At 37.6% G+C, this 27,297-nt stretch overlaps 1 protein-coding gene across 2 annotated transcripts in view; it reads left to right on the top strand.

Moving 5' to 3' along the window:
* Positions 1-27,297, top strand: part of DOCK9 (dedicator of cytokinesis 9) — a 354,061-nt gene that overhangs the window by 180,442 nt on the left and 146,322 nt on the right. For both annotated transcript variants that reach the window (XM_054574328.1, XM_054574327.1), the window contains exons 8-9: positions 4,152-4,326; positions 5,569-5,636. In XM_054574328.1, the coding sequence (XP_054430303.1) occupies positions 4,152-4,326; positions 5,569-5,636 (243 nt within the window). The remainder of the gene's footprint in view (positions 1-4,151; positions 4,327-5,568; positions 5,637-27,297) is intronic.

The raw sequence follows: 27,297 nt of genomic DNA, 5'->3' as shown, positions 1-27,297 counted from the left end.
TGGTTAATGATATCAGCCTGAAGCTTGATTCTACAAGAAAGGTTGTTTTGTGCCAGCGTGGTTAATGTTAGACACACAGCTCTCTGGTTTGACCCACAAGTATACTTGTTCATGTGTTCATGTTTACTTTAAATTGCATTTTCATTTAATTGTTCATTTGATTTAAACAAACAGTGCAAAAAGGTAGCACTGAAGGCACATTCCTGCCTCCCTCACCACCACCTCACCCACTCCCCACTTCCTAAAATGATGGTTTTCAATTATTTTCATTATTTTTTCTGTGATTTGTTTTCATATTGCTAGACAAGCAGTGTTTATGCTCTTCATTCATAAGTCATGGACATTATGTGCTGGTGATAGGATTTTTAGCTCCTGTCACCCTCCTCTCTGCATTAATCTGGACTACAGCTGACCCTTGAACAACCCAGAGGTTAGGAGCACCATCCACCTGCATAGTCAAAAATCCATGTATAACTTTTCACTCCTCCCAAATTTAACTACTTATAGCCTGTTATCATCCAGAAGCCTTACTGATAACAAAAACAGTAGATTAGCACATATTTTGTATGTTACACATATGTACTGCATCTTTACATTTATTTATATTTTTCTTGACTGAGAATGGTGCCATGTCTGTTCTCTAAGTGTGCGCAGAAGTTTTTATAAATTTTAACTTTTATAATATATTTCTGAATATTTTACAGTAGTAAATGATAAAATAGACCAGTATCTACATAGGTTTTACTCATTTATGTCATACCTTTTTCTGAATTTTCAATGTTTCCAGGCTATGCAATTCATCTGCAAGTTTTTTCATGCAGTCACAAATATAAAAAAAAAAATTTCCAAAGTATCTATTGGAAAAAATCCACATATAAGTGGACTCATGCAGTTCAAATCCGTGTTGAAGCATCAGATGTAATTGCTTTCTTAGCGTCAGCACAGCCGCCATCCTGAAAATTCCCTTTACCTTCTTCCCTGTATTGGATTCCTATTTTGAGGATCCTATGTTGTCTTCTTGTTTTACTTTCTTGCAGTAGCTTACAGTAGCTTCCTGAGTAATCATATGTAAGATGTTAATTTTTTGAGGGTTAGCATATCTGCAAATATCTTTATTTTTACATTTATACTTGACTAATAGTTTGGCTATATGTAGAAATGCAAGGTAAAATTTACCTTAGAATTTGAAGGCATTTCATTATCTTCTGGGTTCTCATGTTGTTTTGGAATCTGATGTTATTCTTATTCCATCTTCTTTGTGATCTTCTCTTTATCTCTGGTGGCCAGAAATTGAGGTTTTTATGCCCGCCCCTCCCTCATTCCCTCCCTCCCTCCCTCCCTCCCTTCCTTTCTTCCTTCCTTCCTTCTTTCCTTTCCTCCTTCCTTCCTTTGTAAGCTTTTTGTTAAGGCAAAACATATAAATAGAAAATATAATGAATGTGAGACTGAATTTTTACTAAATTTGGATCTCTTTTGTGCTGAGAGCTTTGTTCTCATTCTGAAACCTGTCCTGCATGTTCTAGCCACCTGGGCCTTCCTGACCTTTTGGTCAGTCTCTTTGGCTCAGGGAGACTGCAAGACTCTAGGTTTCCCTCCCTGTGCCATGATCCAGATATTGCCTCCAGGCAAAAAGCTAAGATGGTTATAGGGCTTACTTCATTTATTTTCTATCAGGGATCCCAGGCCTGCCCTCCCTGTTGTCAAATATCTGAAAATAGTTTCATCTAGTTTGTCCAGTTTTCTAGTTGTTACGATGAGAGAGTTAAGTTTGTACTCTATTACTTCATCATGGCCAGCAATAGAAGTTGGGGGTCCAAACTATGTTTTCAGGCACCAAACAGGTAATTAAGTCAAAGAAGGAGACTGAGTGTAAAACAATAGGGAATACTTGTAACTGTGACAAACTGGAGGACAAGTGGTCCCATTTAAGGAGGACTGATGCTACTGGGTGGAAATACCATCTCAGGGTTGCCAGATCATCAGGAAAGGCAAAAATATAAAATTTTAGTTAAATCTTGTTCTTAATTATTGGTAACTGATTTAAAAAATAAACAACACTGTGCAAGATCAAAAAAAGAGTGTGTGTGTGAAATACATGAAAGTGTATTAAGTGTACTTGGACCCTGGATCAAGAGTATAGCATCATTTAGCATTCACTGAAAATTATTATGCAGCAACAGCTAATTGGCATGTAGATGTCTCCCCAGCCTCACCTGAAAGCTGTCACTGTAGAAACCAAATTATATCAGAAAGCATGTTTATTCACAGTGTAAAGTAAGGAATACCAGAGTGAATTGTCAATGATGGCAAACTAACTTCTTGTGTTGGATTCCCAAGTAGGAGTTTGATTTAGATTTTTAAGTTGAGAGACTTTTAAAGTTACTTTTTAGTTGAATTTTCTGGCATTTGGAAAATAGGAAGTAATTATTTTCTTTGTAAGAGTTTTTTGCTAGTCATCAACACAGTGTATAGGTAATTTATAAGCACAGCATCCTTGGTTTATCATTCAGTCTCTGGAGTACATTTTAGAATCTAAGATTTAGAATCTAAATTTAGATTTTGACTTCAGTGGATGTCTCATCTTTTTTTTTTTTTTTTTTTTTTAGATGTTGCTGATGGTGTTTTCCATTTAATGAATTGTATCTAAGGCTTAAAAAATTTAAAATTATTTGTTTTTATCCATGTCCATTTGTAAGCTAAGATCCAAAAGTTGTGGTTTAAGTGTTTTGGGGTTTTTAAAAATTATATTCCTATTGGACATTATTAACAAATTAGTTGATTAATGCTGTGAGTTCAAAGAAATACCTAAACTAAAATTTTAAAATGGACCTGAATTGAATCCAGTTTAGAATGTTAAACTCTAAAAGTACTTCAGGTGCTTGAAGTGATTATCCTTATTTTGTAGATAAGGAAACAGGAATAATTCAGAATCAAGATCTAATGTTCTTTCCCTGCCCCCCTTTAACTTTTTACTTTCATAATCGAGGAATGTAGTGGAAACAAAATTGATTTCACTTCCAGACTTTTACTCTGATTCCTTCCTTGAAGTGAAGTGAAGTTTAAGTGAGGTCCAGGGCAGCAATTAGGGCACCCACAGCAGGCAGTCTGTACACAGTAGTTTTTATGGCTTTGCCAGAAGCGACACATTCCTTCATGTTTCTGAGAAGTACACTGAGATGCCTTTGGGGACAGCTAACCAGCTAGAATTTTAGTGGGCAAGGGGTCTGCTCTGCCCTCCACAGGTTGGCAGGAGTTAGTGGTATCATGTCCCTCGGCCTCTACCTACAAGGAATCTTGCACCATGGTCTTCCAAGTTTAACCTCTATCTAAGGCAATGACTGGGGGGTGATTTTAGCCCCAGGGGATATTTGGTAATGTCTAGAGACATGTTTTGATCTTCACAACTGGAGGAAATGCTACTGGCATCTAGTGGGTAAGGCCAGGGATGCTGCCAAACCACCTATAATGCACAGGACAGCCCCCTCAGAACAGAATTATCACCCAAAACATCAGTAGTGCAGAGGTTAAGAAAACCTAGTCTACGGCATGTTCAAGTTTCATCATTTAATGCACGCAAACTACTGTGTTTATAATTTGAGTCAGACACCCTTCCCCAGGCATAAATACCACCGGCATAAAAGAAGGGGAATGTAGACACAACGTCCCAATAACTTTTGGGACTCATACGTGATGAGGGGTTTGGAGATAAGGAAGTCAAACATATTGACAGATAATGATTTGCTTTTAAAAACATAATACCACACAATAGTTCATTTAAAAAAAAATTGAAGCTAGGGGAATTGAAAATGTTCAATGAAATTTCATTCATTCAAGTATTTTTCAAGAGCCTATTATTTACCAGGCAGTGTTCTGCAAATGGGGATTAGCATTGAATAAGAGAAATCTCTGCCCTGAGGAGCTACCATTCCATTGGAGGGGACAGACAGCAAATAAGATGACTCTGTATAATATGTAACATGTCAGATGGAGAAAATAAAGCAAGGAAGGTAGATAGTGATGGGGTTTTATGGGGAGGGGACTTGATCTGAAATGCCAGTGTGATAGCACCCATCAGCAAATAATAAAAGGAAAAACTTTAAAGGCTGTTCCAATTCTTTATAAATATGTCTTGTTACCCTCTTCCATTTCAGAACAACAAAGTCAGGCGTTTTGCTTTTGAGCTCAAAATGCAAGACAAAAGTAGTTATCTTTTGGCAGCAGACAGTGAAGTGGAAATGGAAGAATGGATCACAACTCTAAACAAGATTCTCCAGCTCAACTTTGAAGCTGCAATGCAAGAAAAGCGAAATGGAGACTCTCATGAAGGTAGGTGGGTCTAGCTTCCCCAGGTACAGGCACATTCTGCGGGTATCTATTATTTTTGCCAGAGACTAGCGAAAGTAGACATATATTGCACATGTACATGAGAGGTGAGACAGATGTAAGCTTTTTACATACAACTTGTCAAAAAAAGATTTTATCACATTATGATTTATTACCTTAACATCATTTCTATAAGGAAATCATGTAATTGAAAGAACCACAGCTTTGGAGGCAGAAAGGAAGACCTGAGATTGAATCCCAGCAGTAAACATTATTTTTCAGCTGTGAGACCTTGGGCAGGCTGTTTACATTTTCTGAGTGTTGGTTTACTCACCTGTAAAATGGGAATTAAAAAATGGGATGTGCTGGTCCATGGAAAGATTAAATAAGATAATGTATGTCTAGTACCTAGCATAGAGTCAATGCTTAAAATACTAATTATAGTTACTACTGTTACCATTAATCATATCCTTTGGAATTTCCAAAGCAAAGATAAGGGGCAGAAGCCTTGAATGACATTGGTGGGAAAATTCTGGCCATTTTCTTTACAGTTCATGTGTGGGGTTTTTTTTGTTTGGGTTTTGTTTGTTTGTTTGTTTGGGCAGATGATTCTCAACTCTGTGTCTTAGAAATGCCTAGATACTTTTTAAAAATATTTTTTTAATTTCCCTGGGCCATATGACTCAGTTGGTTGAAGCATTGCCCCATAACCAAAAGGTTGCAAGTTTGATTCCTGGTCAGGGCACATACCCAGGTCACAGGTTTGATCCCTGGTCCAAGCATGTGTGGGAGGCAACCAATCAATATTTTTCTTTCATATCAATGATTCTCACCTGTCCTCTCTCCCTTCTTCTCTCTCTAAAAGCAATGAAAAAAATGTCCTTGGCTGAGGAGATATATATATTCTTTCATCTGTCCCATCAAAGATTCTAAAGATTCTGATGTAGTTGGCCTGGGGACACCTGACTTTTAGCACATCTGATGGGTATGGCCCTATGGGCCTATGTTCACACCTAGTACCAGTTCTAATCAGACAATATCCATGCTGTACCAGCTATCAAATGTTGAACTCTCACCGTTGGGCCTGGGTATCAGAATATTTTTTTGAAGCTCCAAGGTGTTTCTATAGAGCAAGCAGAGTTGCGTTCAAGGGCACATAAGAGAAATGAGCTTCCTTCTCCTCTGTTTTTCAAAAAATATATGTTCAACTACAAATGACTCAAGTAATCTGTTTTGCCATTTTAGATGATGAACAAAGCAAATTGGAAGGTTCCAGTTCCGGTTTAGATAGCTACCTGCCTGAACTAGTCAAGGTAACATCATCTTAAATTTTCTGCTCTTCATAGAATGATATTGAAATATGAGGGGGGACCCCCAGAAAAAAATTTATTTATTAAAAAATGTGTATTTATTTTTACATGTTTAAACTTCAGTCACCTTCAAAGTATTCTCCATTTGATGCAATACACCTCTCGAGACATTTTTTCCACTGCTCAAAACAGTTTTTGAACTTGTCAATTTTGATCCCTTTTAGTGCTTCTGCTGTTTTTTTGTTTCACCTCTTCCACGTTGACGAAACATTTCCCTTTGAAGACTTTTTTTCATGCTGGAAAACAAAACAAAAAAATTTCTCTGGGAGAGATTAGGTGAATAGGGAGTATGGGACACAGGGCTCATGCTATTTTTGATCAAAGACAGCTGGACACTCAGCTAGGTGTGGGCAGGTGTGCTTGTAAATCACCCATCATGAAATGGACTAATGTGTTGAAAGTGTCTTCAAAAAATTCACTGAAGCCAAACCAGCTTCTCACAGCAACTTCAGCAGGTACACTGTCTCAGATGGGTTCCTAGAATATTGACCTAGTGGGTAAAGCCTGTACTACAAGGGATCTGCCCTCCAGAAGATAAATTTAGGGTACTTTTGGGTACCCCCTCCTATTTCTTGTTTCATCTGTTAAAATGATTAGCAGCTACATTGTAGTAAGTGACATTCTAGTTAGTGCTCTTTCTTTTCTAACTTGAATATGTGCTGAGGTGAAATACACTACTGACCAGAATCAGATTTCAGGCTGTTTTCCAGAAGGTGCCTTACAAAGTATTGTTTTTCTTATTATTCTTTACGTCAGCAATTTTTCAGCCAGTGTGCAGCAAGAATTTTTAAAACATGTAACACCTGACTGTGTAGTCAGGGGCACCAACCTCTTTTCCCTTAGATTGTGGAAATACAAAAATGACAACAGTGAACACAACAATAGCCAGCTGGTGTGAATCAATCAAAATTATACCTATTTTTGTGTCAGATCAGCAAAAAATATATTTTTTGTTGTCTGCAGAAATTTAGTAATTAGTTTGTGGGCCATGAAATGAAAAAGGTTGAAAATTGCTAGTTTAAGTGTATTTCCCTCCATAATAGTAATATTGCATTACAAGTATTAAAGAAATAACCAAAATACACAGGTAGATGTTCCCATGTTAACAAAGTACTTACTGTGTTCACATATCTGCAGCCCTTATTCAAGTTAATAAACACAATTTAAAAGATGATGGATCCGTGTGAGTCTTGCCACAAAACCAAAGAGGGGTTGCCTGTGTTATATAAATTATTGGTTATTCTGAATCCAAAAAAAAAGGTACACCTGACATTTTTTATAATTTTGAGAAACTTACAAGTTACTGAAAAGCACAAAGAGCAAAACAACCATATTCCTCCCTCCCAGATTCAACACCTGTTACTGTATTTTTAGCTTTCATTTTTTTAAGGAAAAAAACACCAGTTATAAAGTTCTTTTTAAACATCATCCTTATTCCATTCCCTTCTTTTCTTGCAACTTCGATCAGAGACAGCCACTATTAAGAGTTTTCTGGGATTCCTGCCATTTAATTTTTATATCTTTACCAACATACCTGTTATAATGATATATGTGGTTGTGTTTTGTATGTTTAAAATGTGATATAAATACTAATGTATTATTCTGCACTTGCTTTTATTTTTAATTCAGCATTGTTTTTGATATTTATCCAAGTTGGTATATAGAACTAGTTCAACCCTTTTATTGCATTGTGTAAACATTTTATATTAGTTGTTCTGTTATTTTTCTATTACAATGTCACAGTGAATATTCTACATGTCTCCTTGTGTGCATCTATGCATGATTTCCTTTTTAAATGAAAGAAATATCTTTGTCTTCTCTAGATCTTTATATTCTTACTCTGTTACTGCCTTTTTATTCTTTTTTTCAAGTACAATGAAATAGAGACTGTACACACCCACATCTCAAACACTGTAATAGAAGACATGGTTTCTCTATATACTAGCATTGACCTCCATTTTAAACAACATGGTTCTTCTAAAATATAAAGCCTCCTTCCCAGTCTAGGACTTGAGAATATTGTTTTTCTTACGACTGTACTGTTACCACAGTATCTTTTCAGCACCTGCGTATTACAGCTAATTTTAGTGCTACCATTGTAACCACCTTTGGAAGAATTTTGGTGTGTGTGTATGCTTTTTCTTGTTATAAACTTCTGTGTATCATATTTTACATTGAGATTTTTTTCTGCATGTTTGGGGGTTCATAATTTCTTAAAGCAAAAGATCTGTTGAAACAGATAATATATGCAATGCAATCTAGAATTCAAAAAGTAGCTTTCCACGCTTACTGTGTGAACAGAATGGATACCTAGGAGAAGAGTCATATTATTTGAGCCTAATGTTGATTAATTAGAAATCTGTATTTTTTTTTCCTGTGAAGACATCCAGGAGTTGTACACTTCTTTTTTTTCTCACTGCCTGCTACTATCCAGCCAGCATAATTAAAAATTCCTTGATCCTAAGACCTAGGGAAATTTTAAAAATAAAAAAATGTATACATACACATTTTTAAAAAAATCTAGGTCACATAATGTTGACCTAAAGAAGCCTGATACAAAGCCTGACGTGTGTCTTTGTGTGTCTGTATGTATATGTGTATATATATTCTTTTTAAAAAATATATGTACAACATATTTGGAGCTATTTTCAAACTGGGTAAAATCAATTTAATTGTTTTCAACCACCATTCTTTTTGTTTTATTTTTTATTTTTTTATTGAAATAGAACTTACATAAAGTGCTCAAGTATAATGCTAATTATGCAGCTTGATGGATTTCACATTTGTGCATCCATATAACCACCACCCAGATCTCAATATATAAAACATTTCCAGCATCTCAGTAGACTGTCCTGTAATCCTCTCGAAGCTGATGTTCTCATTCTTTTGACCTCTATCATTGCAGATTTTATATTAGCTGCTTTGTTATTTCCAATTTTTTTTCTATTAAATGTCACAGTGAATATTCTTGTACTTGTCTCCTTGTGTGCATCTATGCATGATTTCTTTTTTAAATGAGTGAAGTATTTTTGTCTTCTCTAGATCTTTATATTCTTACTCTGTTACTGCCTTTCTATTATTTTTTTCAAGTACAATGAAATAAAGACTGTACATACCTATTCTCAACTATTCTAGACCTTCCTATAAATGGAATCATACAGTATGCACTCTCTATCAGGCTTCTTTAGCTCAACATTACGTGAACCAGATTTTTTTTAAAGGATAGAATTGAATAGAGAATATTAAAGTATATTGCTCTTAATGATGATGGATATTACTTTATAGCTATAGAGATAGATACAGATGTTGTGTGTGCATTGGGTTGTGATATAAATGTAATTTTTACTGTGGGTCATGGTAAAAGCCAGACAGAAGGTAGTTTTTCAAAGGGAAAAAAAATAAAGAAAATTAAAATGTATTATCATTCACTCATCGTGCTGCCATCATGCTTGTAGGTGGCACATGTCCATCTGTGATGCCTATGTGGTGTTCAGTGTAAGGGGCCCAGGCTCTTTCTATGTCCAGCTCTTAGGTCCTTCACAATTCAGGGCTCCGAATATGATTGTGGTTTTGGCTGTTTACAGCCTTATCCAGTGTATCTGAGGTGGTAATCATTTGTAACTATTAAGAAAGCAGAAATAACTGGTCATTCTGATTATACAAAGAATGGATTCAGAGTGGGAGGGAGAGGGGAGAGAGGCTGGAGGTACAAATCTGTGCTAAGGGGGGAGTTTAATCAGGGGATTAAGAATAAAGAGGTCAGTACCAGGGAAGAAGGGCATAAGAAAGGTTCCAGCAGGTGATCAAGTCACAGTTAAGATTTTAGGGAAAGGACTAGAACATCAGGGGCAGGCAGGTCATTAAAGGTGTAACTTTCTGCTTTGCTTATCCTATTACCCTAGCTTTTGTTTCCCTCTGACTGAGACATGATCAAACAGGACATGAGTGATGGGAAGTTGTTTTGGTATAAAAATAACTGAAGTCTAATTCTAGAATATAATAGAGGGGGCCTTTACATGTGGTAGGGATGGTATGGACTTCAGCTTTCAGAATATTTTGTGTATTCTTAGCCCTTATGTTATTTGTATATTTACTACTGAAAATCATCATTTTATTAGACAACATGCTGGATTTACCCTAGAACATTTTCTTTTCTTCTATTTGTCTAATATGGAACCAAACATGTTTATTGTAAATTTAACAGCATTTCTAGTTTTTCGGAATACTTACTCTTACAAACATTTTTATTGAATAGGTAAATTATAAAATTAGTCAACCCTTCAAAGTCTAGGGTTAAAATGATCAGGTTATAAACCTTACCACTATTTGTTTAATAATTTCTTTCTCTGGTTACATTAAAATTAGATAACATTGTGATGTATATCACCTCGTTCTATAAAGGCTGTATGAAGAAAACCCTCCTGTTTCCACTTTATATTTTTTTCCTCCATATGTTTTCTATTTTTGAGCTTTTTTTTTTAACTCAGAGAACAGTAACTCACCTTAATTTAGTCCCCCCATGTGGTTCTGAAAGAGAAGTATTGTTTCATGTTAACCCAAAATTGCTCATATCCAACTAACTTCTTTTTAGCTAATAAACTTTTCTAGATGAATCTTCATAGTTGAGCATAGAATAAAGTGTGATGTCTCAAAATTGATAGTCTCATTGAGTTCGAGTAAGGGTCAGGCGGCCATCCTAAGCAGTATATGTCAGGACCCAAACAGTTTCACAGAAACAGTTGCTAATTTTTTAAAATTATATTTATTAATTATGCTATTACAGTTGTCCCAATTTTTCCTCCTTTGCCCTTCTCCACTTAGAAACCCCCATTCCCTTGTGCAATCCCCACACCATTGTTTATGGATCTTGTGTACAAGTTCTTTGGCTATTCCAATTCCTATACTGTACTTTACATCCCCTTTGCTATGCTATTGCTACCTATTTGTACTTCTTAATTCCCTCACCTCTTCACCCATTCCCTCACAACAGCCTCCCATCTCGCAAATATCAAAATGCTCTCCATATCCATGATTCTGTCTCTATTTTTCCTGTTTGCTTAGTTTGTTTTTTAGATTCAGTTGTTGATAAATATCTTCTTATTGCCATTTTATTGTTCCTAGTTTTGATCTTATTTTTTTTCTTAAATAAGTCCCTTTAACATTTGATATAATAATGGTTTGGTGATGATGAACTCCTTTAGTTTTTTCTTGTCTGGGAAGGTCTTTATCTGCTCTTTGATTCTAAATGATAACTTGGCTGGGTAGAGCAATCTTGGCTGTAGGTCTGTTTTTCATGCCTTTGAATATTTCTTGCCAATCCCTTCTAGCCTGCAAAGTTTCTTTTGAGAAATCAGTGGACAGTCTTATGGGAACTTCCCTGTAGGTGACTAACTTCTTTTCTCTTGCTGCTTCTAAGATTCTCCCTTTATCTTTAACCTTTAGCATTTTAATTATAATGTGTCTTGGAATGGACCTCTTTCCATCTACCTTGTTTAGGACTCCCTGTGCTCCCTGGATTTGCACATCTTTTCCTTCACCAAATTAGGGAAGTTAGGGAGGTTTTCTTTCATTATTTCTTCAGATAGATTTCCAATTTCTTGCTCTTTCTTGTCTCCTTCTGACACCCCTATGATGCTAATGTTGAACCTCTTAAAGTTGCCCCAGAGGCTCCTTAAACTATGCTCTTTTTTTTCTTTTTTCTTCTTGTTCTGATTGTTTTTTTGCTTCCTTATGTTCCAAATCATTGATTTGATTCTCAGCTTAATTCACTCTACTGTTGTTTCCCTGTAAATTGGTATTTATTTCAGTTAGTTTACCTTTGATTCTGACTGGATCTTTTTTATGCTGTTGAGGTTCTCACTAAGTTCCTTGAGCATCCTTATAATCAGTGTTTTGAACTCCACATGTGATGTGATAGATTGCTTACCTCCCTTTAGTTCTTTTTCTGCAGTTTTAATCTCTTCTTTCATTTGGGTCATGTTTCTTTGTCTCCTCATTTTGGGAGCTTCCCTCTGTTTGTTTCTATGTATTAGGTAGAGCTGGTATGACTCCCTGTCTTGGTATTGTGACCTAATGTAGTAGGTGTCCTTTAGGGTCCAGTGGCCCCTGTTCCCCTATCACCCAAGCTGAGTACTCAAGGTGTGCCCTTTATGTGGACTGAGTACACCCTCCTCTGGTGGTTGAGGCTTTGGTTGCTGTTAGAACATCAATGGGAAGGATTTACCCAGGCCAGTCAGCTACAAGGACTGGCTTTGACCACTTACAACTGCCTTTATCCTCCATGGAGGATCAGCTCTGCAGCGGGCAGGGTGGTGGTGCTCCTATGTGGTGTGTAGTTGTCCACTGTGTGGGAAGGCCTTGGTGTTTTCCAAGTGGTGCAGGCCAAGGTCAGCCCCACCTCTGTTTTGCCTGGAGCACCCTGCCTGAGCTATAAAGCAATCTGAGATGGCTGCTACTTGTGCTGGTCTTGGAGATTCCCAGGTGAATCCAAGCTTGAACCTAGTCTGGCTGCTGCTAGTGCTGGACCTGTGGCCACTTAGCCAGAGATACAGGGGCTGTGGGCTCACTGAGACTGGCTCTTGCTTGTTTGAAAGGATTTAGGAAGTTGTGAAGCATGAGCCAAGACCAGCCATTCATATTAGAAAAGCCACTGTTAATAGCTCTAATTTGGGTGGGATGGAGCCTCAGGGTACTCCAGGATGGGACAGGGTTAACCATGTTGATGGAGTCTCAGATATGGCACTCAAATGCCAGTTCTGTGGCTCTGTTAGGGGAGCTGTCCCCCAACTATTGCCTTGATGCCAGACACTTCAGTTCCTCCCTGTATGCCACTGGTGACTTTCAAGCTGCTACTCTGATGCTGGAGCTCAGAGGGAGTTAGTCTGAGTAAGTCTGTGTGTGGGTTCTTTAAGAGGAAATTCTTGGGACTCCAGAAGTTTATTCCACTGACTCAGTCTCTGCTGGTTTTTGCAGCCAGAACTTATGAGGACTTATCTTCCTGGCACAGAACACTGTGCTGGGGGTCCTGGTGTGGGGCTGGGACTCCTCACTCCTGAGATATTCTTCCCGAATTTTTATCCACTATATGTGGAGGTGGGACCAGATCATTCCACGTCTCTGCCCTTCCTACTAGTCTGGATTGATGTGTTTCTTTTATTCCATAGTTGTCAGACTTCCATTCATTCGATTTCTGATGGTTCTAAATGATGGTTGTTCAATAATTTAGTTGTAATTTTGATGTGGCTGTTCCAGGAGATGAGCCATGTTTACCTACGCCAGCAACTTGACTGGAAGTTTAAGTCATATTCCTTTGCTACTTGTTTAAACCAAGTCTGTAACAGATGCTTCCTTCCCTATATCCTAACTCAGAAAACTATGTAATTGTATTATGATACAAAGGTACTGGTAGGGTTGTGTTTGTGAGGTCAACTGGTGTTCTGTTTCTTGGGTCTCCTTATTCTGTAATGCTCTGTTATGGCTTTGTGACCCAGAGGATGAGATGATCATCTTGGGGAGTTAGATATCGTGGAGGGAGTGGAAACAAATGACAGCTCTTTATATTAAAAAGTATATATTCTGGCCTCAGAGAATTTTGCTAAATCTTCCTATTTCAACCCTTTTGTTTAAATCAGCCAACAGTCAAAACAATATAATTCTGATGACTCATCCTCAAAATGAAATGCTATGAGCCATAGTTTTTGACCTTTGATTATTTTGTCTAATTTGAGATAAACTTAAGACACAAACAAAGTAGGCCTACAACAGTCCTTCTGTAAACTCTGAAATGTTTGGTTCATAGTTACCCTCTAAGAAAGGAAGAAAATATTGTCAGGGTGTGTCATTAGTGATCAAACATAGGGTTTACAGAAGCGAGGCAAACAGCCCTTTTTTTAGACAAGTTATTCTTCTTTGACTTCTGAGCAAGAGTCAGTTTTTACAAAGAAAAGCTCTGCCATTGTCCATTTTCTTCATTTTTCTCTCCTTTTCATCTACAGTGAACCCAAAATATTAGATGAGCTATTGGATGGATGGCAGTGACAGGGTGTGGTGAAATGCCAATCCAGTTCATCATACCCCCATAATATGAACTGTCTACACATTATTTTAAGAGCAGAGCTGGTTTCTGTCACTTTGAGAAGTGCTGGATGACATACTGTGGGATGGTATATTTTTTTACAGCTATATTTTATAGGCCTTTATATTGTGAGAGTATATTACAGGAACTTATTTCTCTTCACTAAAATTTAAGTAAAAATAAAGGTGATTGCTACAATAAGTAGAGATATCCAAAGTTATATGAAGAAAAATTAGTCCTTTATCTTATCTCCATTGCCATATTCCTGAGAACACTGATGTTATTAACCTGTTGTAATTCCTCTTTCAGCAAACCAATTGCTCATAGAAACATACACACATATGCAGTGTTTTTCATTACTTGTTAAAAATATGCTCATGGTATATGCCTTACTCTGCAACTTCTTCTTTTTTTATGTATTACAGTTATTCCAATTATTTCCCCCATTGCTCTCTTCCACCCAGCCCACCCCCCAGTTCAATAATCAGTCCCCAGTCCATTGTCCATATCCATGGGTCCTTCATATATGTTCCTTGATTAATCCCTTCAACTTCTTTCAAACAGTCCTCCCTCCCTTCTCCCCTCTTATTGCTGTCAGTGTATGACGTGATTCTATGCCTCTATTTTGCTGATTAGTTTATTTTGTTCATTAGATTCCTCTTATAAGTGAGATCATATGGTATTTGTCTTTCACTGACTAGCTTGTTTCACTTAGCGTGATAGTCTCTATTTCAATCCACACTCCTGCATACAACAGTAATTCCTTTTTTTTCTCCTGCATAGTATTCCATTGTGTAAATGTACCACATTTTGTTAATTTTTTTTATTTTTTTAATTAATTAATTTACTTTTTCAAATACATTTGTCTCTGCCTCCCCCCTACCACTTTCCCCTGCCCCCCATCCCCCCTCTCCCTCCCTCAATCCTTCCCCACTTTGGACTTGTCCATGAGTCCTTGCTACATGATCCTCGACTTGTCCCTTCCCTTCCTTTTCCCCTTCCCACCCCTCCCTCCTTCCCTCTTGTCCTGGTTGGTTTCTTTTTTCTTTCAGTGTTGCTGGTATTATTCTCCTTGCATCTTTATTTTGTTGGTGAGGTTCTGCTTATAGGTGAGATCATATGGTATTTGTCTTTCGCCCCCTGGCTTATTTCGCTTAGCATGATGCTCTCCAGTTCCGTCCATGCCGTCACGAAGCTTAGTAGATCTTTTTTTTCTTTCTGCTGCATAGTATTCCATTGTGTAAATGTACCATAGTTTTTTGATCCAATCATCTACTGATGGGCATTTAGGTTGCTACCAACACTTGGCTATCGTAAATTGTGCTGCTATGAACTTTGGGGTGCATAGGTTCTTTTGAATTGGCGTTTTGGAATTCTTAGGGTATAGTCCCAGCAGGGGAATCACTGGATCAAAAGGCAGTTCCATTTTCAGCTTTTTGAGGAAATTCCACACTGCTTTCCACAGTGGCTGAACCAGTCTGCATTCCCACCAGCAGTGTACTAGGGTTCCCTTTACTCCACAGCCTCGCCAGCACCTGCTGTTTGTTGATCTGTTTATGATGGCCATTCTGACCGGTGTGAGGTGGTACCTCATTGTGGTTTTGATCTGCATTTCTCTGATGACTAGTGATGCTGAGCATCCTTTCAAATGCCTCTGGGCCCTCTGTATCTCCTCATTGGAAAAGCGTCTGCCCAGGTCCTTTGTCCATTTTTTGATTGGATCATTTGTCTTCTTGGAGTGGAGTCGTGTGAGTTCTTTATATCCTTTGGAGATCAAACCTCTGTCTGATGTATCATTAGCAAATATATTTTCCCATAGGGTTGGCTCCCTTTTCATTTTGCTGATGTTTTCTTTAGCTGTGCAGAAGCTTCTTATTTGGATGAGGTCCCACTTGTTTATTCTTTCCTTTATGTCCTTTGCTTTAGGAGACATATCTGTGAAAAAATTGCTGCGTGGGATATCTGAGAGTTTCCTGCCAATGTTCTCCTCTAGGACTTTGATGGTGTTGTGACTTATATTTAAATCTTTTATCCATCTTGAGCTTATTTTTGTGTATGGTGTCAGCTGATGATCCAATTTCAATTTTTTGCATGTAGCCGTCCAGCTCTCCCAGCAGCATTTGTTGAAGAGGCTCTTATTGCTCCATTTTATGCTTCTGCCCCCTTTGTCAAATATTAGTTGCCCATATAGACCTGGGCTTATTTCTGGGCTTTCTATTCTATTCCACTGGTCTATGGGTCTGTTCTTGTGCCAGTACCATATTGTTTTGAGTATGGTGGCTTTGGAATATAGTTTGATGTCCGGTATTGTGTTCCCTCCTACTTTGTTTTTCTTTCTCAAAATGGCTGCAGCTATTCGGGGTCATTTATGGTTCCATATAAATTTTTGAAATGTCTGTTCTATTTCTGTGAAATACATCGTTGGTATCTTAATAGTGATTGCGTTGAATCTATAAATTGCTTTGGGTAGTGTGGACATTTTGATGATATTAATTTTTCCAATCCATGAGCACGGTATATGCTTCCATTTCTTTGTGTCTTCCTTCATTTCTTTCTTCAATGTTGTATAGTTTTGTGCATACAGGTCTTTTACCCCCTTGGTTAAATTTATTTCTAGGTACTTTATTTTTCTTGTTGCTATATTGTTTGGTATCTTTTTCTCTGATTTCTTCTTCTATTTCATTGCTGGTGTACAAAAATGCCTTTGATTTCTGAATATTGACTTTGTATGCCGCTGTTTTTCCAAATTCACTTATTAGGTTCAGTAGTTTTTTGATGGCGTCTACAGGGTTTTCTATGGACACTATCCTGTCATCTGCAAAAAAGGATAGTTTTACTTCCTCCTTTCCTATGCGGATGCCTTTTATTTTTTTGTCCTGTCTGACCGCTGTGGCTAGGACTTCCAATGTTGAATAGAAGTGGTAAAAGTGGACATCCTTGTCGTGTTCCTGATCTAAGTGGGAAAGCTTTCAGGTTTTGCCCGTTGAGTATGATGTTGGCTGTAGGTTTTTCATATATGGCCTTTATTCCGTTGAGGAATGCCACATTTATTCCCATTTTGCTGAGTGCTGTGTCTTATCGAGTGCTTTTTCTGCATCTATCAAGATGATCATGTGGCTTTTGTCTCTCCTTTGTTTATGATGTATTACATTTATTGACTTGTGTATGTTGAACCATCCCTGCATCCCTGGGATGAATCCCACTTGATCATGGTGGATAGTCTTTTTAATGTGTTGCTGGATGTGGTTTGTCAATATTTTGCTGAGGATTTTAGCATCTATGTTCATCAGCGGAATTGGCCTGTAGTTTCCCTTCTTTGTAGGGTCTTTATCTGGTTTTGGGATTAGGGCGATGCTGGCCTCATAAAAAGAGTCTGGGAGTCTTCCCTGCCCTTGGATTTTTTGGAATAGTCTGAGAAGGACAGGGGTTACCTCTTCCTTAAATATTTTGTAAAATTCTCCTGTGAAACCATCCGGCCCAGGGCTTCTGTGTGCCGGGAGTTTCTTGATGACTGCTTCAGTTTCCCCAGCTGTTATCGGTCTGTTCAAGCTTTCTGTTTCTTCCTCCTTCGGTGTTGGAAGATTATACTTTTCTAGAAATTTGTCCATTTCATCGAGGTTTTCCAATTTCTTGGCATATAATTGTTTATAGTAGTTTCTTACAATCCTTTGTATTTCTGTGGTATCAGTTGTTATTTCTCCTCTCATTTCTGATATTATTTGTTTGGGTCCTCTCCCTTTTTTTCGTGAGGAGTCTGCTTAAAGGCTTGTCGATTTTACTTATCTTTTCATAGAGCCAGCTCCTGGCTTGGTTGATCCTTTGAATTGTTCTTTTCGTCTCTATGTCATTCCGTTCTGCTCTGATCTTGATTATTTCCTTCCTTCTACATGCTCTGGGATTTATTTGTTGTTTCTCCAGTTCTTGAAGTTGTAGTGTTAGGTCTTTTATTTGAAATGTTTCTTTCCTTTTTAGGTAGGCCTGTATTGCTATGAACTTCCTCTCAGGACTGCCTTTGCTGTGTCCCATAGGTTTTGGACTGTTGTCTGTTCATTTTCATTTGTTTCCAGAAACTTTTTGATTTCTTCTCTTATCTCCTTATTGACCCATTCATTGTTTAATAGTCTACTGTTCAGTCTCCATGAGTTTGCAATATACCACATTTTTTTTAATCCACTCTTCTACTCATGGGCACTTCGGATGTTTCCAACTCTTGGCTATAGTAAATAGTGCTGGTATGAACATAGGGATGCATAAGTTCTTTTGAACTGGTGTTTTTGGAATTCTTAAGGTATATTCCCAGCAGTGGAATTGGTGGGTCAAAAGGTAGTTCCATTTTTAATTTTTTGAGGAAATTTCATACTGTTTTCCACAGTGGCTGCATCAGCCTGCATTCCCACAAACAGTGCACTGGGGTTCCCTTTTCTTTAATCTTCTGTAGCACACATTGTTGATTTGTTAAAGACATTAAATGTATCTCATTGTGGTTGTAATTTGTATCTCTCTGTTGGCTAGTGATGTTGAGAATTTTTTTCATAAGTCTGTGGGGTATCTGTATGTTCTCCTTGGAAAAGGGTCTATTCAGGTCCTTTGCCCATTTTTTAATTGAATTGTTTGTCTTCCTGGTGTTGAATTGTATGAATTTTTTTAATATGTTTTGGAGATTGAACTCATGTTCGATGTGTCATTGGCAAATATGCTCTCCCATACAGTTGGCTCCCTTTTCATTTTGATGATATTTTCTTTAGATGTACAGCAGCTTTTTAATTTGATATAGCCCCATTTGATTATTTTTTCCTTTATTTCCCTTGCTCTAGGAGATACTTCAGCAAAAGTGTTGCTGCGTGAGATATCTGAGATTTTACTGCCCATGTTTTCTGCTACGATTTTTATGGTATCACAACCTGTAGTTAAGTCTTTTATACATTTTGAATTTATTCTGGTGTATGATATGGGTTAGTGGTCTAGTTGCATTTTTTTGCATTTACCAGTCCAGTTCTCCCAGCATGATTTATTGAAGAGTCTCTTTTTATTCCATTCTATGCTCATTCCCCCTTTGTCAAATTTTAAGTGACTAGAGAGATATGGGTTTATTTCTGGGCTCTCTCTTCTGTTCCACTGATCTATGTATCTGTTCTTATGCCAGTACCAGACTCTTTTGATTGCAATATAGTTTGATTGTAGTATAGTTTGATATCAGGTAATGCGATCCCTCCAACTTTGTTCTTTCTTAAGATTATTGAGCCTATTTGGGGTCTTTTTTGGTTCCATATAAATATTTTTTAGTATTTGTTCTAGATCTGTGAAATGTGCCATTGGTATTTTAATAGGAATAGCATTGAAACTGTAGATTGCTTTGGGTAATTTGGACATTTTAATGATGCTAATTCTTCCAGTCCATCAGCACAGTATATCCTTCCATTTATTCATATCTTCCTCAATTTCTTTTTATAGTGTTCTACAGTTTTCCAAGTGCAGGCTTTTTACTTTCTTGGTTAAATTTATTTCTAGGCACTTAGTTTTTTGTTGTTACTATGGTATGTGGGATTTTTTTCTTAATTTCTTTTTTTGATATTTCATTGTTGGTGTACGAGAAAGCCTTCGATTTCTGACTATTGACTTTGTATTTTGCTATTTTGCCGAATTAACTTATTAGGTCGAGTAGTTTTTTGGTGGTCTGTAGGGTTGTCTACATATACTGTCATGTCATCTGCAAATAATGACAGGTTTACTTCCTCCTCTCCAATTTACATGCGTTTTATTTCTTCTTGTCTGATCACTGTGGCTAGAGCTTCCAGTACTATGTTGAATAAGAGTGGTGAAAGTGAACAGTCTGCCTTCTCTTCCTACTCCTACTCCTTCCTTCCTCCTCCCCTCCTCCTTCTCTTGTTCCTGATCTTGAGGGATATGCTTTTAGTTTTTCCGCATTGAGTATGATGTTGGAGGTAGGTTTCTCATATATGGCTTTTACTATGTTGAGGTATGCCCCCTCTGTTCCCACTTCACTGAGTGTTTTTTATCATAAATGGGTGCTGGATTTTATCAAATGCTTTTCAGCATCTATTGATATGATTGTGTGGTTTTTGTCCTTCATTTTGTTTATATGATATATTACACTTATTGATTTGCAAATACTGTACCATCCTTGCGTCCCTGGAATAAATCCCACTTGATCATGGTGTATTATCTTTTTAATGTATTGCCCAATCCAGTTTGCCAATATTTTGTTGAGGATTTTAGCATCTATGTTGATCAGAGATATTGGCCTCTAATCTTCTTTCTTTGTTGTATCATTACCTGCTTTGAAATTAGGGTAACACTGTCCTCATAAAAAAGAGTCTGGGAGTATTCCCTCTTCTTGCACTTTAAAAAATAGTTTGAGAAGGATAGGTGTTAGTTCTTCTTTGAGTATTTATTAAAATGTGCCTGTGGCTGTTTTTTGTTGGGAGTTTTTAAAATTATTATTACTGCTACAATTTTGCTACTTGTTATAGGTTTATGCAGGTTTTCTGCTTCTTCTTGACTCACTTATGGAAGATTATATGTTTGTAGAAATCTATTCATTTTCTCCTGCTTGCCCAATTACTTGACATATAGTTGTTCATAGTAATTGTTTATAATTGTTTTTATCTCTGGTATTAGTTGTTGGTTCTCCTGTTTCATTTCTGATTTCATTTATTTATGTCCTCTCTTTATTTCCTCATGAGTCTGGTTAAAGGTTTGTCAGCTTTTCTAAGAACCAGTTCTTAGATTCATTGATTTTTTTAAATTGTTTTTTTAGTCTCTATGTCATTTAAGTCTGCTCTGATCTTGATTATTTCCTTCCTTCTATCATTCTGGGCTTTGTTTCTTTTTGTTCCTCTAGTTCTTTTATATGTAGGTTTGGATTGTTTGGTTCAGATTTTTCTGTCTTCTTTAGATAGGTCTTTATTGCTATAAACTTCCCTCTCAGGACTGCCTTTGCTGTGTCCCATAGGTTTGGGGTTGTGTGTTCATCTTCATTTTTTTTCCGTGTATTTTTAAAAATTTCTTCCTTGATCTCTTTATTAACTTATTTATTATTTAATAACATGTTATTCAGCCCCCATGTATATGAATGTTTTTGAGTTTTTTCCTTGAGGTTGATTTCTAGTTTCAAGTCATTTTGATCCAAGAAGATGCTTAACATGATTTCAGATTTGTTGATTTTCTTAAGGTATGTTTAGTGTCCTACCATGAGTTTCTTTGAATATGATCCATGTGTGTTTTAGAAGACAGTTTATTTTACTTTTTGGGGGTGAAGTGTTCTGTAAATTTTAAATAGGTCAGTGTGATCTACAGTGTTATATAGTGCCACAATATCCTTGATTATTTGTTTTTGAAGAGCTGCCCATTGTTGACAGTGTGGTGTTAAAATACCCTACAAGATTGTATTGCTGTCAATCTCTTTCTTAAAGTTCCCCAAGATTTTTCTTGTATATTTAGGTGCTCCTCTGTTGGGTGTATATGTGATTACAAGAGTCATATCCTCTACTGGACTACTCCCTTACATATTTTGTAGTGACCTTTTTTGTCTTTTGTTATGGCCTTTGTTTTGAAGTCTGTTTCGTCTGATGTAAGAATTGCTTCCTCAGCTTTTTTTTTCATGTCCATTTGCATGGAATACATTTTCCATCCCTTCACTTTCAGCCTTTGTGAATCTTTCAGTCTGAGGTGGGTCTCCTCTAGACAGCACATGCGGGTCCTATTTTCTTATCAGTTCAGTTACCATATGTCTTTTCATTGGGCATTTAATCCATTTACATTTAAGGTTATTATTGATAGGTGTTTGTTTGTTGCCATTTTTTTTCCTGCATTCCTCTCTCTTTCCCTTCCTCCTCTTCCTACTCCTTCCTTCCTCCTCCCCCCCCACCCCCTTCTTTCCCTCCTCCTCGTCTCCTCCTCCTTCTTCAGGCAGTCTCTTTAGTATTTCTTGCAATGCTGGTTTGGTGGAGCTGTATTGTGTTAGCCTTTCTTTTTACTGGAAACTTCTTTATTTCTCCTTCCATTTTGAACAAGAGCATCATTGGATAGAGTAGTCTTGGTTGCAGGCCCTTGCTTTCCATTACTTTCGTTATTTTTTGCCATCCTTCTAGTTTATAGTATTTCTGTTAGAGACCAGCTGATAGCCTTGTATGTTAGCCCTGAGCTCCCTTGTATGTTACTGTCTGTTTCTCCTTTGTTGCCTTTAAGATTCTCTCCTTGTCTTTAAATTTTCCCTTTTTTATTGTGATGTGTCTTGGAGCGGACCTCTTTGGGTTTGTCTTGATTGGGAGGACCCTCTGTGCTTCCTGAACTTGCGTAACTTTATCCACCACTAAGTTAGGGAAGTTTTCTGTCATTATTTTCTCAAACAGGTTTTTTATCCTTTGTTCCTTTTCTTCTCACTCTGGTATCCTTATGATGTGAGTATTATTATGTTTCATTGTCCCAAAACTCCCTTAAAGTATCCTCACTCCTTTCGAGTCTTTTTTCATTTTATTCCTCTGACGTGGTGCTTTTTTCTACCTTCTCTTGTAACTTGCTGGTTCAATCTTCTGCTTCATCTAGCTTGCTTTTAATTCCTTCTAGTATATTCTTCATTTCAGACATTGTATTCTTCATTTCCAGCTGGTTCTTATTCATAGCTTCTATGTTCTTTTTCTTGCTGATGTAGTTCCCACTAAGTTTCTTATAGTTCTCACTGAGGTCCTTTAGCATCCTTATAACCTTTACTTTGAATTCTGTGTCTGATAAATTGCTAGCCTCAATTTCATTTAGCACTCTTTCTGGGGATTCCTCCTTTTCTTTCAGTTGAGTGTTGTTTCCTTGCCTCCCCATTTTAGGTTACTATTTTTGTTTGTTTATACACATTAGATTGATCTGCTTTGATTCCCTGTCTTCCTGGGGTGGCCTTCTGTGGTAGGAGTCCTGTTGGACTCAGTGGTGCAGTCTCCTTGATCTCCTATGCTGTTGTACCAGTTGCCATCAGAACTAAACTACACAGAAAACAAAATTCATACCCACAAAAATACCGCCCTCACCCCGTAACAACAGCAATATCAGTGACAAATGAGCAGAGATTAATAAAGTGGAAAGTGAATAAGAATATTATAAGAAAGGTTAAAAAAACAATATGAGGTGACTAAAGGAAAGAAAGATGACTTTGAGGGTGTAGAAGGTAGAGAAATAATAAGAGTAGGGAATAAAAACAAGACAATGAAAGGGAAAAAATAAAACCTCACAGGTAAATAAGAAAGGAAAGGAATAATGCAAAATGGAGCAAGTAATGGGAAGTATAAAATATGAGGTTTGAAATATTATTAAAAAATAATATATAAAAAAATAGGAACAAAATTGAAAAACAACAGCCACAGCAATGTTAATGACAAATGAACAAAGATCAACAAATGTGGAAATAGAATAAAAATATTATAGACTGAAAAAATTAATATGACATGACCAAAGGAAAGAAAAATGATTTTGAGAGGATAGAGTGAGGATAAACAACAAGAATAAGGAATAGAAACAAGGTGAAGGAAGGGAAAAAAAATTTAAACTGAAAGTATGAAAAGGAAAGAAAAAGCAAAATGTAGTAAGACAAGGGAAGAATAAAATGTGATATTTGATATAAAAATATATTGAACAAATAGGAACAAAATTAAAGAATAACTACAACAGCAATATCAATGACAAATTAGCAAAATTAATAAAGAAGGAAAGAGAATACAATTATTGTAAGAAAGGGAAAAAGAATATGAGATGACTAAAGGAAAGAAAAATTATTTTGAGAGGATAGAGGAAGGAGAAATAAGAGTAAGGAGTGGAAATGAGGTGAAAAAAGGGAAAAAATAAATTTTAGAACAAAAATAAGAACATGGGGAAGGCAGAAGGCAAAATGGAATAAGAAAAGGGAAGAATACAGTATGAGATTTGAAGTAAAAAAAAAATAGTGAACTAATAGGAACAAAATTGAAGAAAAATAAAAGAATGTTAAAAAGCTATGTGAAAGAAAAAACCATGCAGCCCTGGCTAATGTGGCTCAATAGATTGAGTACTGGCCTATGAACCAAAGAGTTACTGGTTTGATTTGCAGTCAGGGCTCATGCCTGGGTTGCGGGCCAGGTCCCCAGTTGGTGGCATGTGATAGGCTACCACACATTGATGTTTCTCTCTGTCTCTTTCTCCTTCCCTTCCCCTCTCTCTAAAAGTAAATAAATAAAATCTTAAAAAATAAAAAGAAAAAAACACGCAAACCATGAGAAAGAATGAGGTAGAATTTGTCTCAGCAGAGTCCAGTCCTTGGCTACAGGCATCTTCTTTTGTATCTGACTCTGGCAATGTCAGATGCCATCCCTGTCTAGCTCTAGGCAGCCTGTTCAAGACTATAAGCAATCCATAGTCTTTGGCTGTCTCCTTCGGGGTTGGCAGCATCTGGGATGGTCTTTGCTGCTCTGCCCTGCTGGCTTTTCATCAGCGCAAGGCCCAGCATCTGAAATTGCTGCAGTTACCACCTCCGCCTGTTTTTATCTGCAGTCTTGCCATTAGTCTTAGCTTCACCACTGACCCATCTGTTTCTGAGGGGGCTTCTGGTGCAACTGGAGCAATCGGGCCCCTGGATTTTCCCCATGGAGGCACTGTTTAGATTTAAGGGAAGATAGCATGTGTGTTCCCCTGCCCCTGCACCACACATCTTGGTCTATGCCAGGTTATTTTCAATAATGTATAGTTTCTGATGAGTTAGCTGTCTGTTTCATGTGCGGGGCCAATCTGTATAAAGGGGTCAGTTCTTTCCTGCCTAGTGCTGATGGCAGCTCTGTGTAAGAGCCAAGGCTGGATGGGGCCTTGAATAACCCCTTACTCTGCCAATTTCTGCACTCTCTACCCAGCTGTTTCAGTAGAATAGGGACTGAGGAGCCAGTGTGTCTTGTGGTTGAGTAAATTTCAGAAGGGCCCCCTTTTGGTGTCTCCCTCTCTTTCCCCTGAGGATTTGTGCCTAGCAGGGGGCCACTAAGCGTGGCTGGACTGTTGCACAGGAGGGAGGTGGGCATTCCTCTCCCTTCCTAGATGTTTTTATTCTATGAGGGTGTGTGGGTCTGCCTGGCTGCAAAGAATCTCTGGTGCTCAACTCTTGTCTGTCTAACTCCCAGGTCACTGTGTTTGTAGGAGATGCAATCCAGAACTTTCTGTTCTGTGCAGCCTCTGGCCTACTAGCCAAGCTGGGTGGGGCCCAGCAAACCCCTTGTTGTGCAACTCTCTGAACTCCCCACCCAGCTGTATTCAGTGGAAACAAACTGCGCTTTCAGTTTAGTCTCTTTGCTAGTAGAGCATCTGTATGTGTGGTCTTTGTCCAGCCACTTTTCAGTTCCTTTTTAAAAAGACTATGGGGTACCCATACCACAGTACTGCATTGCTGTCTAGTTCTCTGTATATATCCCCTCCCCAAAAAGCAAAATGTCTCTCATGGTCACAGGTGGCTGCAGACACACACACACACACACACACACACACACACACACACGGAGAGGAAGGGAGAGGGTGAAAGTGTGTGTGTGTGTGTGTGTGTGTGTGTGAGAGAGAGAGAGAGAGGGAGGGAGAGGGTGAAAGTGTGTGTGTGTGTGTCCTGGGTCTCCCAGACTCTGTATATCCTCCTGAGTCTCTCCCAGTTAGGGCTGAGATCCCTGTGTGGGACTAGAGCCCCCTGCTGTGAGACAGGAGGGTGCTCCGAAGTTGTGATTTCTGTCTGGTCTGCTGCTGCCAGGCGCCACACACAGGGTATTTCCCCTTCAATTTACAACATCTCCTTACTGGACAGTATGAAGTGTCTTCTGTACTCCTTGGCTTCAAAACTTCCTATCAGCTAAGATTCCGTTTATTGTTGGGGTTAACTGTTGGAAGACCAGCTGAAAATCTGAGTCGGGCAAGAGCAAGTGGTCTTAGCTTACACCTACTCGGCCAGTGTCTTCAATCTCTGCACCTTGTTCTGTCAGTTAAAATATTTCATAGCTGTTCCTGGATTAATTTACTCATTTCATAGCTGTATAATATTCCAGATATGGATATTTCAGACTTTATTTCACCATCTCCCTATTTATGAATATTTAGGTTACTTTCAGTTTTTAGCCTCTACAAAGAATACACAATAAACACTGTAATATTATAAGATATTTATAAGCTTAAATACATGTGCTTTTATTTCAATAGGAGAAATTCCCCAAAGTGGGATTTCTGAGTCAGAGGTTATTGTCTTTTTAATACTTCAAATACTGACAGGTTATTTTCCCAGTAGGTTGTAACAATTCACATTCCCATTTTTTGGCATCCTCACCAGAAAGTGAAAAATGGTATTTCACTGCTTTAATTTATATTTCACTGCATAGTAGTTATATTTTTTATGTTTTTATATATTTATTTGCCATTTGAGTTTCTTCCTCTCTGACTGGCCTGTTCATTGTCTAATAAGAATCTGGACTCTGAAGACAGACAACCTCAGAAGCCAGGCTTCTATTTATTGTTGTGAGTTCCTAGGCCAAGTATTTACTACTCATGCCTCAGTGTATTCTCTTCTAAACAAGGATAACAATAGTACCTGCCTCATAAGTTTGTCCATAATTTAAATGTTAATTAAGGATGATACCTTGCCTAGAGATGTTGGCTATGATCAATAAATATTCACTTTTATCGTTATGATGCTTTCAGATATGTATTACTCTCTGGCTCTGGGGCAAAGCACTTCCAGTCCTGAGCCTCATTTTCTTACAGTCTAGGTTTACTTGGTAATTTCTTCAAACACTGTTTATTGGGCATACCCTCTGTTTAATGCAACCTAGGCTTTTTGGAGAGATGGGAGGAACTTTAGGAAGCTGAGTTAGCTTTTTGTCTATCTCATAGCAGAGCTTTCAATGTATGTAAGGTATATTGTGTTTCAGTTATTTTTATGCCTAAAGTTGTCCCATCTTTCCCCTTAAATGGTTTCTTCAGGGAAGACTGTATCTCTTAGATATTAATGGATATTAGTCGCAACATCAGGATGCTTTGAATCTGTTTTGTCTAGTTGTTGATTTTTCTTTTAATGTGCCTGCATCCCTGTTTGTCTTCTGTCTGTACAGAGGTCATAGCAGTCATTCTTGCTTATTCATTTCTCATCACCTAGCACAGTCAGCTTGAGACAATCAGCATCTTTCAGAAAGGCACTAGGAATTGCCTCTACATTAAGAACCCATTGTTCTGCTTCAGTATCAGAGATCACAGTACTCACCTCTGTTGAAGGACTCAACAGCAATTCAGGAGTAGAATGCATTACTATTGGTGGTAGCTCACAGCACCTCATACTCATGTTTTTGTCAGGAAACATCATGGCTCTCACAGAGTAAAACAAATTCTTTTATTTCAAATAAGTAGATTCTATATGCACATGTCCTGGCTCTTTTTTTTTTTTTCAAAATTTTTTTTATTCTCACCCAAAGATTTTTTTTTTCATTGCTTTTAGACAGAGAAGGAGGGAGCGAGAAAGAGAGACACATCAGTGTGAGAGAG

This window comes from Pteronotus mesoamericanus, unplaced genomic scaffold, assembly GCF_021234165.1.
Source record: "Pteronotus mesoamericanus isolate MK-2021 breed Mesoamerican mustached bat unplaced genomic scaffold, CSHL_Meso_final contig_26, whole genome shotgun sequence".
NCBI classification, from domain to species: Eukaryota; Metazoa; Chordata; class Mammalia; order Chiroptera; family Mormoopidae; genus Pteronotus; species Pteronotus mesoamericanus.
This window is presented reverse-complemented; position numbering and strand designations above follow the sequence as displayed.